We start from the raw sequence: 17,561 nt of genomic DNA on the forward strand, positions 1-17,561 counted from the left end.
AAAACAGCATTAAGAAAAGTCAGGTTGGGATTGTAAGGTTTTGGCATCTCAGTGCTTGGGTATCTGAGGCATTGAGCTGATGCTTCAGTTTGCACAGATTCTGGCTCGCATTTTGTCTCCCCAGCACGCTGTAACGCAGAAACATTGGCTTGTTTTTAAACAGTTGGTTTATGTCACTGCAAATATCTACCAGAAATAGCATTCCCTGAAGGGGTAAAGCTTGCAAAATGCACTTGAACTTGCTGCAGAGCTGCAAGGAGAAGCAGGGCTGTGGGTCTGAGGTGACAAAGCCGCAGGCATGTCACGTTGTGAGAATGCCTCTTCTGGATCCACTGTCACCCTAGGGTGGGGATCCATCTCTTGGAGCTGCTGCAGCTGTGCAGTGAACAGGTGCCTCTGGGACCAAGGGTCACAGCGTGCAGAGACGTGTTTGTATCACTTTCATCCATGCATCTCAAAGCACTTTGCAAGCATTAATTAAACATCAGAATCCAGAAGGGATGAATAATATTAGCCAGTCAGTCTCTCTTCTGAATGTAATATTCCTCATAAATATTTAACTGGTTCTTTGCAAGTCTGGTTCTCACCTCGCTGGGGCAGTTGCTGTACTGCACTCCTGGGGAAAGGGGGCTCATCCAGCATCACACGGTGACCCCACGGCACAGCGAGAACAGCCTGAGCACTGCACACGGCTCTCCCCCCACAAATCAGTGGCTGTCATCTTTCCCTGCTCTGTCCCCTGCAGAGACACTCTGCACTGTCTCTCTTTGCTCTAATCCCATCACCAGCAATATTTTTGCAAGCTCGTGTTGGAGAGAAACAGATCCTCTCAGCGGAGAGAAGAAGCTTCCAGGCTGTGCTGGGTGATGGTCACAGCCTGCAGAGACATTGAGTGTCTTCAAGGAAGTGAGAGATAAAGGGAGAAAAGGGCCTCAGAAATCAGATGTTGAGAAAGACCTTTTAACTGGCTTCACTGGAAAGCCAAGATGCCTCCAGAGATTATCTCCTTAAAACCAAGTCCCCTGCACATCAGTGGGGGCTCTCGGGGTGCCTCTGTAGACTGATAGTTGAAAGATACCCAGATATGTTGGAAAATTTGTGATTGCCCAAGTGGTATTGGAGAGAAGGAAGGACAAGTGTTTGACGCAGCATAAAAAACAGATCTTCAGGCACCTGCCTATCAGCAGCTTCAAAGGCCAGGAGTGTTCTCTTTGCAACAGAATAACTGACACCTGGTGAGCCTCTGGAGGGGCATTTCTGATGCCTGATGCGGGAGCTAGAAACAACAAGCTGGCTGCTGAGGGGGCCCAGTGATTTGCCCCAGCACAGCTGTGTTCCTCAGAAATGGGGAAAAATGGGGAACGAGACCTCTCTGCAGGAACTTGGAAGCCTGAACTGGGAAGAAAGGGCTCTCTAAGCAGATATCATAAAGGTTCGTTTGCTGATCAAAGTGGAAAAGCAGGAACCCTCCAGAGAGGTTCTTCATGAGCAAGGGATCCCTTGTATTTAGTCAGGAGGGGTGGAGTCTGATGGAGCAAGACTAGACAGGTGTGCTGGAAAATCAGGGACTGCTTGGAGGGCACTGGACAGAGGAATCAAGAATCACTACTTGCAGAAGTGCGTCACCAAAAGTGACAGGGGCTAAAGCAAGCTTAACCAAAACCAATCCCGTGTTAAGGACGTGTGAGAAATGCAACAGGCAGGAGGGAGGTGCCTGGGGGAGTTTTTAGGGACCTAGATAGGATGCATATTGCTTTACTATCTCACTATTGCTGGCCTTGGCAAAAGCAAGGGGGAGAAGCTGGTGACAGGAATTGTTTTGACGCACAGCTGGAGGTGTTTCATCAGCGCAGAATCCCGCCGCACAGTGCACTAGATGGCGGCATTGGCTCGGGACAAGGAGCTGGGAGGGACCGCGCAGCAGCCGCCGCAGCCGCCGGGGTGTCCCCGCAGAGCTCTGCCGGCCGTGCGAGCTCATGGAATCACAGAGAGGCTTGTGTTGGAAGGAACCTGAAAGATCATCCAGTCCGACATCCTGCCATGGGCAGCAACACCTTCCAATAGACCAGGATGCAATCTGGCCCTGAACACTGCCAGGGATGGGGCATCCACAGCGTCTCTGGGCAGCCTGTGCCAGCGCCTCACCACCCTCACAGTGAATAATTTCTTCCTAACAGCTAATTTAGGATTTTGAAGGGCTAGGGAGTGCCTGAGCAGAGGGTCCTAACTGAGCTCCTGACAGCTCCCAAAGTTTGTTAGAGAGTTTGCTGTTGTGTCCTCCTTGGTCCAAAACCTGTGTCATTTTACATACAAAAAGGGGGAATGCTGACCTGGTGACAGGAAGACACACAGTGTTTGTAAAAGAAGAGGAACCTCAGTAAGAATGAGAATTACCAAATCCTTGCAAAATCTGCCCTTGTGTGTGACTTTCCGTGTTTCTGGGCACGATGTCCTATGTCCTCCTGCCACGGGACCCCCTGAGACCCATCCGTTCAGGTGGGAGTGACACCCTTTTCAGAGCACGTCATATGACAGCTTTTGGAGGGAGTGGCATTGAACTGGCAGATCAGAGGGACGGAAACCTCGGAGAGAAACCCTTAAGCATGATGGAATCCACAACTATGAAAAGACTGTCCCAGATGCTTTGGAACTTAGTGGGAGGCACAAGATGCACTACCCACAACAACAGCATTCCCGTAAGGAGCTTGGTGTGATGGTTTTGCCTTTAGAAGGCAAAAGTAAAACCCTACGTATTTTGGGTTTATTCACCAAAGTGTTGAAACAACAGAAGCAGAGTACTAAGTTGTGGGATTTTTTGCAGGATTGGTGCTGATATCATACCCATAAATTTGACAAGCATGTATAAAACTCAGTGTGCCTTAGTAGCCTACATAATTTGAGATCTGGTTTTAATGTTTCATTGTTTATAAAAGCCTGTGCAGAATGCACAAAGACCACAATAAATCTATTTTTCTTGTTGCTCTTTTGTCAGATTATGCTATTTGCTAGCACTTAGCCTCTCACTGTAAATCCCTCAAAAGTCTGGGTTGCAGAACATCTGGACCTAGTTATGATTTTTTCTAATGATGCTGATCTTTCTTACCAAAAAAAGATTAGTTTGGGATTAAAGGTTGTCTTCCTCTTCCTTTCAGAGGAGTCATACGCAAAGGAATTTGCAGGCATAACTGTGGCAAGCACATTTCTCTCTCTCTCAGGATTTTTATAAAGGTGCACAGAGAGAAATGAAAGAGATGGCCAATTGGATCCATCTGTGTCTGGACTCTGGAGAACAGGGTCACGAGTTGTGAGTTAATTAGATGTGATAGAGAAAGTAGCATGTAGTTTTTAGTATCCTCTTTTATATAGTATATTAATGTACTATAGCATAATTATAATAAAGAAATCATTCAGCCTTCTGAACTGGAGTTAGACATCATCATTCTTCCCACTGGGTTCACTGACATCTACAGCACATAACACTTTCTTTGCATTCCTTAAGCCCCCCTCTCTGCTAAAAGGGAATCCACTGGATTTCCTGTGTGTTTTTAAAATTTCCATCCACTGTGCAATGAGTTTTCATGGTAAGGTCAAGACAACTGGGGAGCTACAGAGTTGGCTTCTGTGAGAAGCTGCCAGAAGCTTCCCCCATGTGTGATACAGCCAATGCCAGCTGGCTCCAAGACACTGATGGCCAAGGCTGAGCCATCAGTGATGGTGGTAGAGCCTCTGGGACAACATGGTTAAGTGGGATGAAAAAAACATGAACAACTGCAGCCAGAGAGTGGAGTGTGGATACGTGGTAGGAACAGCCCTGCAGACACCAAGGTCAGTCAGAAGGAAGGGCAGGAGGTGCTCCAGGTGCCAGAGCACAGATTCCTCTGCAGCCCCATGGTGCAGACCATGGTGAGGCAGAATACCCTCCTGCAGCCCATGGAAGTCCATGGGGGAGCAGAGATCCACCTGCAGCCCATGGAGGACCCCAGAGCAGGTGGATGCCTGAAAGAAGGCAGTGACTCCATGGGAAGCCCATGCTGGAGTAGAGTCCTGGCAGGACTTGTGGCCCTGTAGGGAAAGGAGCCTGTGCTGGAGTAGGTTTGCAGGTGGGATTGGTGACCCCAGAGGGGACCCATGCTGGAGCAGTTTGTGAAAAACTGCAGCCTATGGGATGGACTCAAATTTGAGAAGTTCATGGAGGGCTCTCTCCTGTGGGAGGAACCCCACACTGGGGCAGGGGAGAGTGAGGAGTCCTTCCTCTGAGGGGGAACGAGTGGCAGAGATAACACATGAAGAACTGAGTGCAACCCCCATTCTCTGTCCCCCTGTGCTGCTGTGGGGAAGAAGGTAGAGAAAATTGGGAGTGAAGTTAAGCCTTGGAAGAATGGAGTGGTGGGATGGAGGTCTTTTAAGATATGAGTTTATTTTCTCAATATCCTGCTTTGATTTGATTTGATTGGTAATAAATTAAAATAATTTCCCCGTGGTGAGTCTGTTTTGATGCGATGATAATCAGTGAGAGATCTCTCCTTGTCCTTATCTGGACCAACGAGCCTCTTGTTATACTTTCTGTCTCCCATTCAGTTAGAGAAAGGAGTGATGGACCCAGCCAGGGTCAAATTACCACATTCTGATATGTTGAAAATATTTATCTGAGTTTTGCACATGTAGCTATATCCTTATGGAAAAGCATCAGGTCTTTTTCCTTCATATGTCATTTGCTCTATTTCCCGATTCTATTTATTGACTCCACTTGAAACAGGTTTCCAGATTTGTTTGCTTTGTTGTACAGACTCTTGGTCCTTCCACCTCAACTCCACTGACTTGCCTTGTGCCATCTTGATTTGAAAATATTTCCCTATATATAGGAATAGTTTCTAGGAAGGAAAATCTAAACTGCATAAACACTTCCAGGCTTTTGCTCACTGTGACTGCACCATGCCAGGATTCTGCCTATCATGACAGGCTCAGTGAACAGCTGGGTACAAGCTCAGTGTTGTTGAACTTCTTTCAGAGGAGCAGACAAAACACCGAAGGGCTGGATGGAAGGGATGCAGAGAAAGGCTCTGTGTCTCCGTGTAAACCAGCACTGCTCCCCTGCTGGGCTGCTGCCTCCTCTTCCAGAGCACAGGGCTCGAGCAGAGCTCTCCATGCACAGAGATGGGCCTGTGCAAACTGTCGGAGAGAACGTCCCAAAATCTGGGATTGGTACCTGAAAGACACTGAGTCAGGAGGGGATGGGGAAATAACAAAAAAGGGGATGTGATAAAATGTGGTAAAATAATGGCCATCCAAGGTACGATAGATTTGGGAGTCCCTCTTTTCCCAGCCTTTGTGATGGGAGAAAAGAAAACTGTGAAAGTGGAAAGCTTTTAATTCAAAACTGAGAGAGGAACCATTTTCACACAGTGAATAAGGAGATCCAAGGACTGATTGCCAGAGGAAGCCAGAGAGTACAAGGAAACAGGGAGGTTTAAAAACAGAGCAGGCACACATCTGAGCAATGAGAACATCCAGGCTGGTAACAGGCAATGCCGAAAATGTTACCCACAGGAGGAGAGAGCATCCTATTGTGTGTGAGAAGAGAGAGCAAACCACTGTCAAGCACTGAGAGAATATTATGTGATCCTGCTGGATATTGGATTGCCCCTCAGCCCCATGGGGGTTAACCAGCCTTTTCTCTACCTCCAAAGCATCTGGCAGAGAGGTGATTGAGCTAGACACATCACTCCCACCTGAAAAAAAAATAGCAGCATTATCATTTGACTAGGAAGATGCTGGTACCACACTGGACTGTCTTGCCTTATGTTGGTTCTGCTCCAGGGTCTGCCTGAAATAGCACAGGACGGTTGAAGCAGACAAGTCTACCTCGCAGCTTTGCTGCACTTCTCTAGGATTAAGTGGAGGAAGGGGTGTCATTTTCAGTAAAATACGCGGATAGCTGAGTAACTAAAGAGCTGTGGAGTCCAGACATGCTCCCTGGGGTGGGCTAGTTGTGACTTTTGTGTGTTGCTGAGCTACCTGCAGTCTAAGGATACCTGAGTGCATTTATTACCTGAGTGCCTGAACCTTTTGGGGAGGGAAGGTGAGAGCCACACAGTAAGAAGGTCTGTTCATGTACCTGCTGAAATAACAAAAAGCTGTTCTGGCTCTGGTGACCTTCTCTCAAGTCAAGAGAATCTTCCATCCTGAACATGGAGCAGCCTCAGCATGGGGACCCATATGGGAGAAATCACCCATGTGGCTCTCATTACTAAGTGTTTCTTCTGGGGCTGCATTCAATGGCTGCTCAAGAGCAGTACCACAGCCCTCCATGGCTGTTCAGAGGGGGCGTGAAGAGCATTCTCTGACTGCATGAAACCTAAACACATTGAAGGTCTTGAGGGGTAGGGCCTGGCAGACTCATGCTTACATTTTTAAGTACATCCTTAGCAGGAAGAGAGTGACAAAGAGCCATAATGCCACTTGTAGATCTTTCAGGAAAATGTGAGGATTAAAGGAATAAATGAATGAATGAAAAAGGACAGTCAGATGGGAGAAAAAAAGAAATGCAGCAAAAAGGAGAGACTGAACCTGTGATTCTTCCTTCTCTAGTGGCATTTAATTTCCCCTTCCCCACTGTGAAAATGTCAGAAACGAACAGGCAACTTCAGTAAAACAGAACTGAAAGAGAAAGAGAAGGCAGCAAAAGCCTTAGAAATGGCTTCACACAGGCAGAGGTACACCCGGCTCCGTCAAATAGGCATGCTGCTCCACAAGCACACACAGGGGTCAGAGGGGTTTTTCATCTCATGAATTTATTTAAGTTCTAAAATGAGTTTCTAATAAGTTAAAATGCTCAAAATGTGCAACAGGGCAGTGCAGGGAGACGGAGAGGAGAAAAGCATGAGCATGGGGGAAAAACATTGTCAGAACTGCAGGGGAGATGGATTCCAGCCATGTCCTGCATCCAAGTGTTCTGCCAGAGAAAGCCTGAGAGAGAGGCTGTGAAGGAGGGGCAAAGAGTGGGACAGAGATGTGGCACCGAAGCAGGCAGTAGCTACTGGCTCAAAAACTCCCAACAGCTCCAAGGCATTTCTGCTGCTGGCCACCTGACTGCAGTGGTGAGTCTGCCTTGCCCTGGCTGCAGCTTCCAGCCCCTCTGCAGGTACAGAGCTCCCAAGGTCTCTTGCATTGCTCATGCCATCCCTAGCCCCTCCTGAGAGGTCTGCATGGTGCCCATCTCTCTCTGTGTGGCACACAGTTTCATCCTCTAATGCAGACTAGCCCCGGTGCCCCTGCTTCCATCAGCACTCCGTTTGCTGGGTCTTCCCTTTCTGCTTTTCCTCCATGGGCTTCCATGGCACATTGACTGCAAACATCCCTTCCAGTGCTGGGAAGGCAGGAGTCCGTGCCTGAAAGGGAAGCAAGAGGCTACATCAGACACGGGAGAGAGACTGAATGGCACGAGTCTGGGCTTCTCCCTGCCATGGAAGACAGTCCCACTGCTTGCAACCAGAAGGCTCCCATTCCCTCCCAGAGCCAGGGAAAAAAAGTTGCTCTCTGAGACATGCAATTTCTTCCAGGGAAGGCTAGCTCAGCACGATCCTCCTTGGTGTTATGGGCATAAGGAATAACAAAGACAGGACATGGCTAAGGGAGAGCAAAGACTGGTCTGGACAATGGTCAGGCCACTGTCAGGTTTGATGGTATGTCAGATTGTACAACACCTTTTTGGAGAGGTAATAAAGGCATGAAGGCTTGGGCAAAATGACATAAGAACAAATTAAAGACAGAACCACTATCACAAGTGACTTTCTAGACAGTGAAAGGGGTAGGTCTCTCAGGGCTTCTGATAGCAGGATAGGGTTGCACACAGACAGTACAGCAAGAAGGATGAGATTAGTTAGAGAATGGCATGGTAGGTGTGATCTCAGCTAAGAGGAAGGGACTGGGGTTTGCTGACAGGTTTCTGCCAGGCTTAAGGGAAATGAAAAGCACAAGTCTTCAAAGACCAGTCATTATTGGCACAGAGGGTGTGAAAGTGCTAATGAGTTAGGCAGCTGATAAAGTTGAGGAGCTTCATTTGGAAGAAAGAGGATGAGAATATCATGCAAGACACAGATATTTTAGCAGAAGGCAGCACTACCCTGAGTGACAGGATCAATGAAATGCAACAGTAGCAATCAGACATTGATAGGATCAGGGGATAGGAATAGGAATCCCTAATGTGTGGGCAAGAGCCCATCGTGTGTGCATGATACACCGCGGGGAGCATCCAGTTTCCAACCAGCGCAGGAACAGCAAATGCAGTCTCAGAGGATGCCAGCAGAGAGAGAGCGAGAACCAGAGAAGAGCTGATATCTCTGCTCGAGGCACCACTCATCTCACTCTGAGGGAGGACAAGCCCAGCGGGGAGCCTGTGCAGAGAAGGGTGTGAATCACAGAACCAGAGGGTGGTTGGGGTTGGAAGGACGTTTGGAGATGATCCAGTCCTGCTAAAGCAGGGCCATCCAAGGCCAGTCGAGGAACACCCATGGATAGAGGAGCCATGCTGCACACGGGAGCCTGGCTTGCTCAGCACAGCAGGGCCGTGGGGGCATATGCAAGTGCTTTGGGGTGGTGAATATCCTGGTGGGATGAAAGCTGTGCTGAGCAAACAGCTGGACACCCATTTCCTGCTAGCTGAGGCTTTACAGGTACACTGTCAAGGGGTTCCACTCCAAGGTTTTGGGCCAGAAAGATTGGTTCTGATCATCTTGCCCTGGACTTGCACACTTTAGAGTCTCTCACAGAAAGTGTAGATTTCTGCCTCATATTATCCTTTACCATCAGTGCTGATTAAGGACGGATGACAAAGAACCTGTCACGAGCTGCTCTTGCACTACCCACAGTGGTTTTGTAAAAATTTCCACCTTGCTTCTTTTGTGATGCTGCCTGCCTTCAGAGTCCAGCCACTGGGACTTGCTAAGACTTTTCATCAATTTTGTCACATCCCTCATCTTCAGCTCGAGGCAGTTTCAAGGCTCCCAGCTCTTTCACCAGGGTAAGCTCTTCCAAACTTATCTCGTCCTGATCGCCCAGCCCCTTCCCTGCTAGAATGGTCATAGTGGGCCCTTTCCGTGAGGCTAAGTAGGAGGCAGCTGCATCACAGCTACTCCCAAAAGGTGGCCCTTGTCTGCAAAAGGAAACCCTGAAGGATGATTTTGCCATGTAATTAATTTGCAGAACAATAATATGAAAACTTCAGAGAAAGAGTCTGACTTGTTTGCACAGTTTTTTTCAGTGACATGCTGGGGAAGGATTAGTCCTGGTCTGATCTTGAGGGATCATAAAGGCAAGGCACAAGGCAGAGTTTTCAGAGGACAAGATACTGGAACAAGCTGAGCAAATAAAGGGCATGAAGTTGCCGGAAGCTGAGAGCTGAGGTGTGAGGGCTGAGCCAAAGCAACAGCCCTGCATCAGTATCGGTGTCTGGGCACCAGCAGGCATTGATACAAAACAGGAGATGGTTACATTAAACCATCCAGCTAAGGAATGAGAGGACATCTACAAAAGCCTGGCAATTAGCCCTCCTCTACTACAGCATGGCTTGATCTCTGGGGGAATCAACATGAAGCTTTTCAGAGCTGTGATTGTACCTTAGGAGGTTTTCTTCCTTCTCTGAGATGTCTGACCTGCCCCTGAGGAATGCCGTGGTTAGCCAGACCTGCCAATGCCCAGGGTACAATGTGCCAATGCCACAGCTGTCCCTGTGTGTCCATGACACCGTCAGCAGGTTGCTCCAGCCCCATACCTCCTCTGGCCACTGTGTCCCTAGGACCTTTCACTGCTGTCTCTGGAGTAATCATGGGAAGGTCAAATAAGGGTGGATGTACAGGAGAAATAACAGAAATGGGGTGATGGACACTTACCCTTTTTTGTAGGGCCAGAGCCACAACACAAATGGCGAGCAGGAAGAAGAGGGTGAGTGTGAGCCCAAAAGTAATCTGCCCACTTAAGACAGAGGGAGCGCTGGAGACCTGGGCACCTGTGAGGAGGAACCACAGTCAGGAAAGAAGGGATGGTTGATTTTGCATGAAGGGAAGGGTGGGAGTGCACAGCAACAGGCAAAATAGGAAAGAGGTAGGCGGGGAACTGGAAGGAGCAGCATGAGGAAGTGGTGAAAGCTAAGAGGGGATGACAAGAAGATGGGATTCAGGTGGTCCAAGGGGAGAAGGACAGGATGAGGTTGAGAGAGGAAAGGACGCCAGAGAGCTAAGTGGGGTGGGGAGAAGAAGAGGTTGTTTGCAGACCCATGGAGGACAGTACCTGTGATCTGCAGGTCATACTCCACTGCTCCCAGTCTGCCTTCTGGGCCATACACACTGCATTCCCAGGTGCCCGTGTCCTTTTGTGACACTTGGGGTATTTCCAAGGTAGGTCCCATCCAGGAACTGTGGCCCTCCAAGCTATGGGGAGTAGCCACAGCCAGCTTGCTCTTAGTGGGGGCTGAGTCAAGGTGCGTCCACTGGAAACGCTCATGTCCCTGGGAGTGCGTGAGGCTGCAGATGAGCAGCAAACGGTTCCCCTCAGAAACTGGTCCTTGGATGCTCGGAGTCACTGCGGCAAAGGGAAAAAAGTAACCTCAGGAAAGCCTACAGGCATGTCCACATCTCTTCCTCATCCATTCTTCTTCTATTGCATCTTTTATTACTTCCTCTAAATTATTTTCTTTGTCTTTCTCATTCTTAAGAGGAATAATCAAGTCGCCCAGGAAAGCCCCTGATTCCAGCAGAATCCAATGCAGTGTAATGCCCTGAATAGAGATCTTGTTTCCTGCCCCAGAGTGGGAACCCATGACCAGGAGCTACCCATGCTCATTGCACAGGTATGTGGGGATGTTTATCTGCAATGAGGGACCCCAGTCTCTCCTCTCACCTGTAAGCACGGCCAAGGTCATGTTCCTGCTGATTGTCCTGTGTCCCACAGAGACAGCACAGCGGTACTGCCCTGCATCACCCGGCCCCACTGCAGGGAGATGCAGGGGGAAGCTTCTGCTGCTCAGATTCTGGGAGATGCCCCTGTCTTCCAAATGTCCTCCTGCAAGATGGCTCCAGTGGGCTGCCACCACACTCGTCCCAAAGGCTCTGGGAAGGTAGCTCAGACTGCACGGTAGATCGGCTGCAGAGCCAGCTGCTGCATAGACTACAGGGTTGGTTGGGCCGTCAAAACCTGAGCCAGGGAAAGAAGACAATGTGGAGTGATGCCTGCAAAGAGCTCCTCAGGGAGATGACTGACCTGGGAAGTGTCTACAAGGTGGGAGCTGGAGCCACCGGGTTTTGTCAGTCACAGAAAAGGGATCAGGTTCAGGATGCTGGGGTATCAACACTGAAGTTGAGCTCACCTAGAATTTGCAGGTTGAATGTGGCAGAAATGATCTCCTTATCAGAGTACCGAAGCTGGCAGCGCCAGGAGCCCGCATCACTCATGGCTGGATGGAGGATGGAGAGAGTCCCGGACAAGGAGCAGAAGGTCCTGGAGGTGGGGCCCGGGTGCTCCTTGTGGAACCAGCATGTCTCCACAAGGCTGGCCCGGTGGCTGGAGTTGCAGCTCATCAGGAGCAGCTCACTTTCTATCACAGGACTGGGTGGACTGAGGGTCACTGCAAAAAGAAGGGTTTGGGTTGGGGAGTGAGCTAAGGTCAGAGGGGAGCTGCCAAAGCCTTTGTGTCTGCACTGTCCTAACTTTATCCCTCAGGCAGCTCTCCCTTCAGAGCTGAGGGCAGACAGCAGGAAACTGCACTTTCCAGAGGCTGCTGCCTGTGCTCTCACCTGCCTTGCCAAACATGGCATCCCCACCCTATTCCACCTTTACAACCTTCCCGGTCCTAAAATCAACATTCCCCAGGTTTCCCATCCTCTCCTACCTGTGATCACGCCCAGCTCCACGTGGCAGCTGTGCACCTCTGTCTTGTATTTCACCCGTGCCTCATACAGCCCAGCGTCCTTGCTCTGGACGGGGACGATCCGCAGGGAGAAATTGCCACTGCGTAAGGTGGAGTCCTGGAGTGACACCCGGGGCTTCATGAGTTGTGCTGTCTTCTGGAGGCCTGAGTCCCCAACTTCCAGCACCACCTGTGGCTCCTGGTGCACACTGGAAGCAGGACAAGTGAGTGGCTCATGCCAGAGGCAAACACAAGATCAAGGTGAGGGCAGGAAGGACGGAATACGGGGAAGGAAGGAATATGGGGAAGAAGGGAACATGGGGAAAGGAGAAAAGGGGCTCAAAGGGCTTCCAACCCCCCCATTCCCCTAGGAAGGACTCGTATCTCTTTTGGCCCTGGCATACCTTCCCCCATGCCTCTTCCACAGCACAGATATCTTGTCAGGCAGCTGCATTGAGCTCTCCCTTGTCTTTCTGGGGCTCAAGTGGCAGGGCAGCACGGCTGAAGTCCCCTCTCTGACCCACACTTTCTGCTCCCTGCTTCTCCCCTCTGATAATCCTGGTAGGATGTGGCCAGCTGTAACAAGATGGAGAGTTGAGCAAAGAGAGGGATTCAATATTATCCCACTCTGGGGTGGGGATGCCATCTTTGCCAGGGTGGGTTAGAATACAGCATTATATCTGGCAACCTTCTGTGGGGTTGGAAGGGCAGAAATTCTCCCTTCCAGCCTTTCCAGGGACCAAGTAACACCCAGACTCAGATTACTGAGCTACTCTGCCCCCTCCCCCAATACGTTCAGCCCCTCTTACCAGTGAAAGGCAGCAGAGTGAAGATGAGGAACAGCACCAGGGACACCGGCCTCATGGTGGCATCCAGGAGAGGGGCTGCTTCTCACTCAGCTCTGTGCTTAAGGAGGTCCAAAGCTTGAAGAGATCAGCAAAAATGAGGCATGGACAAAGAAGGTTGTTAGAATGGGTGGGTGAGCACAGAAGGGTCAGTGGGATGTGCTTGCTCTCATGTTCCCCCCTCCCCACCTCTGATCAAAGCATTTCCCTAAATGCCTTTATATTGCATGTGGGCAGTGAGTTTCCTCATATCACTAAGAAGATGCGTCACGACCAAGAAACCAGTACAAGCCCGGGGCACGTGAGGGCAGAGGAGGGAGGGACCAGAGACACTGCTCTAAGCATCTTTTAGTGGAAATTCTTTGGGTCGCTCTTGTTTTTCTTACAAGTTTCGCTTCTATATAGCCAGTGGAAAAAGTGTAGAAGACACTTCCCAGCAAGTACCCTTCATGTTTTTCTTTCATCTCTTACCTTTTTTGGTTTGATCTTCCCGTCTCTTACAGATTCTCTCTAATTCTTTCAGGGCTTTTGAGAACATGTTGGTCTTTTTTCTGCTGTTCATTCCTTTGTTGGTTTTCTTATTATTGTAATTTCCCCCCCCCTTCTTTAATCTTTCAAATGTGCTGATTTCTTGGCTTTTTCTCATTGGTCAGTTCACAGGCAGCAGGAGAAAAGGCTAATGATCCATGCTAAGCTCCAACAAGGACACATGTGACTCATCAATCCAGAGTCCAGGGCTAGTATGGGACACACCTGAAGTGGTCCAAAGAGACAGAGGAGAGCATCCAGGGAGAAAAAATGAGCGCTGAAAAGAGGGGCTGTGTGCTGTGGCACTCTGAGGAGTATGAGGAAGGAAGCCTCCTGCTCCAGCAGCTCTGGAGGAAACCCACTCGAGCTCATGTGCTGAGGGGGCTCATCCTAGCCCCCAAGCAGCTGCTGACCTTTGCACAGGGCAATACATTTCCATTCACGTGCTTCATTCTGGGCCCCCTTTTTGTCTCAGAGAACCCCCACTGTTGTGGGTCACAGTTTCCAGCTACCCACTGGCTCTGACTCTTTCAGATTATCAGCCCTTCATGATGAGTGTCAGACACCCAAGCCCCTCGGTGGCTCATCCACCAAGGGCTTGGGCTTTTTCTGAGGCTGAGGGAAGGGAGGTGACTCATAGTGGCCGCTTCTTGACTGTAGAAGGAATTCTTGCTTGCTCTCTAATTTTTCTCAGCTGTGTGGTGAAGGTGGAGCATGAAAGAGAGCCAGTGCTATGCTTCCCCTCAGCAGAGCTCTGTTGTAGGGACAGCTCTCAGGTCTTTGATCCCACGTGGCTCTTCAGCCTCCTGAGTAGTGGGACTGGTGTTCAGATGTAACCTTATATGCCTCCATGCCCCTGAGGGACTGCTCTGTAGTGGCCCTTCATGCCCTCTTGTGTGACACAGCCCGGGGGATTGCATGGGAGAAGAAGAGACAAGTGAAAATGGGGGAGAGCTTGTGACAGTTGTCAGGAGGTGTTTTTTTCCTCCTGTTCAAGAAAAACAGTTTGTGGTGACCAGTTCAAGCAGAAAACATCAACCTCTCTTTCCCTTGAATCAGCAGCACAAGAATGGTGTGAGTGTGTGGGTGCAGAAGAGAGAGAGAGAGAGAGAGAGAGGAGGGAGTTGGAACTGTGGTGGAGAGGCACGTACAGCTCCACAGTCCAGCACCCTCTGCTCCCCTTCTCCTGGCTTTTTTCAGGGGACACACCAAGCTCACTGCTCTCCCCCTTCATTTCAACCCTCCCTGCACTCATAGCCTTGGCACACTGGCACCGTCCCCCTCTCGCCCCACAACCATCCTTAGTGGTATCCGTACTCTGGGAAATGCTTGTCTCTTGTAGGGACCAGCAAAGGAGATGATGTGTTTCCATCCTGCTGCCGCTTCCTCCAGAGGTGGCCCCAAGGGACTGACGGACAGCCCGGGAAAATGACGGCACTGGGGGGGCATTTGGGGCACAGGGCTTATTGTGCTGAGCGAGCACGTTGTGAAATGAAGGTTTTGGAGGCTCCATTTTACTCAGCACCGGGCTATCTTTAGCAAAGACACAGTGACGTTTGTGTCTAACGACCCACTTTAAATGCTGACTCCTCGAATGGCATTTTCATCATCTCCCAGAACAGGACCCCAGTGCAGAGATAACAGTGACCGGAGGAAGATCAGCATGGGAACGTCTTCTCAGAAGCGCCTGTGTGAGTCCCTTGGGCAGTGGGACTCTGGCAGAGCCATGGGGAATGACAGGCAGGCTACAATGGGAGTGGCCAGGGGCATGGAGACAGAAGCCCAGCTCACGAAATGCTCCTTGGTCTGTGCCAGGCATGAGTAGCTCCAGCCGGGTTCCAGGCGCACCCACAGCAGACACCTTGTGCACAGCCTTAGTACATCACTTTTCTTGTCTGTCTCGGCATGTCTTACAGATGCAAAGTAGCCTGACTAAGAAAAATAGGAATAGACAAAACACTGTCCTGCAGTATTGAGTTAGTGTTGCTGAAGGAATCTTTCGTTGAGCTTCCAGATTGCTGTGATACCGTATTTTCCTCTGAGACATTCCACTTTCACATTTTGGTCCTTGCAGCACCAAGTCTGAAGCTGGTCACAATCTTCTGCTTTTATGCTGACTTTCTGAGGTACTCCAGAATTTATTTGCAGACTATAGCTAATCTAAGAAACGATGCCATGGCTTGTAGGCTGGGTTATCAGCTGGTCTGGGTGTTCCTGAGATAGAGCGCTCGACAGAAGGACCTCGTGTAAAACATCCTGATTGCTGTTTGCCCAGCGCAAAAGCAAACACAGCAAGCAAAAACAAGTTACCTACTAATAAGAGATAACTAATAACTCCATGGCAAGGGACTGTAAACAAAAAGCAGCCACACCTGGGGAAACAGAAGGGAAAGTCTGGCAGGGATGTGGTGTGAGCAAGAGCTGCTGGGCAGGTTGGTACTCAACAGGCACCTGCACAGGCAGCAGTGTTTCCAGGGATCAGAATGGGATTAACTGCAAGACTTCTGGCACTGACTGGGAAGCTTAGGGAGCTAAAAGACATCTAAGGTCAGCTGCAGAGGGGAAGGATTGGAGCTGCCCCTCTCTGGGCACTTGGACAGATGCAGTGGTTCCCAAGCCACCACCACGGTGCTGCGGCAGGGCCAGGCAGCAGAATACTGCAGCAGAAAGAGGCAGTGCCCACGTCTCTGTAGGCTTTGTGAGGAATGCAGAGTGGGGAAACACATGGAAATAGCAGCCCTGGGGTAGAAGGATGCAAGCCACTCTATCCAGAGGGCCATTTTGGTTTCTACCAAGGCACCAACCCAAGATGCATTCTGTGTATGAAATTGAGGGTGGGTACAAACTTCCTTTTTTGAGGGAGGAAGTGGCTGCTCCAGTCTTCCTTCTGTCTCTCTGTGATGCCTGGAAGCAGCAAATTATCCCCCTAGGGCGGGATATACCACGTGTCAGAGGGACCCATTCACCTGAGGTGACAGTCCCAAAGTGAGCGAGAAGAGGATTGGAAAGGAAAAAGTTCACATCACTCAACAGATCTGGGTGAAACCAAAATGTGCCCCTGCAAAATTTCTTGGAGTAGGAAGAGTGACTGGATGCCTGACTGGGAGGCTTTTCTGAGAAGGCCCTTTTTAGAGGCTTTGCTGGATGGGCAGTGCCTGAGTCACCACAGGTCTCTGAGATGGTGCTGAAGAGAATCTAGTGGTGGCCTGCTTCCCAGAATCCAACAGGAACACCTTTAGGAAAACATAGCTTTACGGGGTTTTTGGACAAATCTGCAGCCTCTTTCTACAGTGCTACAAGGCAAGCACCCTTTGCATGACAGTCCTCAGCAGACAGCTGAATATCCCAGAGAAACCTGAATTAGAAAGTCAGGAACAGCACTGGGAGGTGCTGACTGAAGTCGTGGGCTGCATTTCTGCTAAAACAATCCTGGTGATTTAATTACTGAAGAGAATCTGCAGCATTCATGGGCATGTTTGGCAGCTGGCAACTTGTATCTGGACAGCATTCGCTGTGGAGAAGTGTGTACTATTCTCTTTCAAAAGATCCTTCCTACAGGAAAGATGCGATGCTGCAGGATCCCCTTCAGTCATCCAAAACTGGATATGGTGATGGCTTATCAGTACCTTGGCCAGTATTTAGTTAAGTGATCTCTCTTTGATGCCACAGCCCCTGTGTTTTGCAACACAGAGGGTGAGGTGGATTAACTACAAAAATCCCTGCAGCAGGCTAGGTTACATTTTGACTCATCTCTCATTGCAGCATTAATGCTTTTAATCCAATGGAAAAATGTGCAATAGCCTCCCAAACATCCCAGGGCTGCAGTGGGTTTTCTCAAGAGCAAAGAGGTACCCAGGAGCTCAGCACATTGTGGCAAGATGGTGTCAGGATAGGCTGTGAGGCTGATGCTGGACATGCAGTGAAACCAGGGCACCCAGATTCCCCCAACAGACTGCAAAAAAGGCTCCTTCTTAGGTGTGGCTTCTTTGGTTTCTAGTCTCTTCACAGTTTTGCAGGGAGATTGTACAACTGCTTTTCCTTGAGATTTTTTGGCCTATGAGACCTCCAGAACAGATGTGGGTTGTCTGCTGGTCTTAAGACCCAGCAGCAGATCTGGGGAAACAATAATATTTCTCCTGATGCCGAGAGAGAAAGTTTGATCCACATATTTCAGGCTCATATCCCCATTGCTGCTCTTTCTCTCAACTGACAATACAGAATCCCCTCAGAGAAAAGCCACCACAAAAGGATGTGTCTTCTGCTCCTGGGGCCCAAATCCTTTCTGTGCC

General features: G+C 49.7%; 1 protein-coding gene across 1 annotated transcript; it reads right to left on the reverse strand.

Annotated features, from left to right (window-relative positions):
- Positions 1-6,851: 6,851 nt before the first annotated feature.
- LAG3 (lymphocyte activating 3) lies at positions 6,852-12,960 on the reverse strand. Its single transcript, XM_068181828.1, has 8 exons — positions 12,709-12,960; positions 12,304-12,475; positions 11,882-12,108; positions 11,360-11,617; positions 10,894-11,187; positions 10,285-10,575; positions 9,888-10,003; positions 6,852-7,388 (listed from the first exon to the last, which is right to left on the reverse strand). The coding sequence occupies exons 1-8, from the start codon at positions 12,761-12,763 to the stop codon at positions 7,281-7,283; spliced, it is 1,521 nt and encodes a 506-aa protein (XP_068037929.1). The 5' UTR covers positions 12,764-12,960; the 3' UTR covers positions 6,852-7,280.
- Between the last annotated feature and the right edge of the window lie 4,601 nt (positions 12,961-17,561).

Source organism: Anomalospiza imberbis, chromosome 2, assembly GCF_031753505.1.
Source record: "Anomalospiza imberbis isolate Cuckoo-Finch-1a 21T00152 chromosome 2, ASM3175350v1, whole genome shotgun sequence".
NCBI classification, from domain to species: domain Eukaryota; kingdom Metazoa; phylum Chordata; class Aves; order Passeriformes; family Viduidae; genus Anomalospiza; species Anomalospiza imberbis.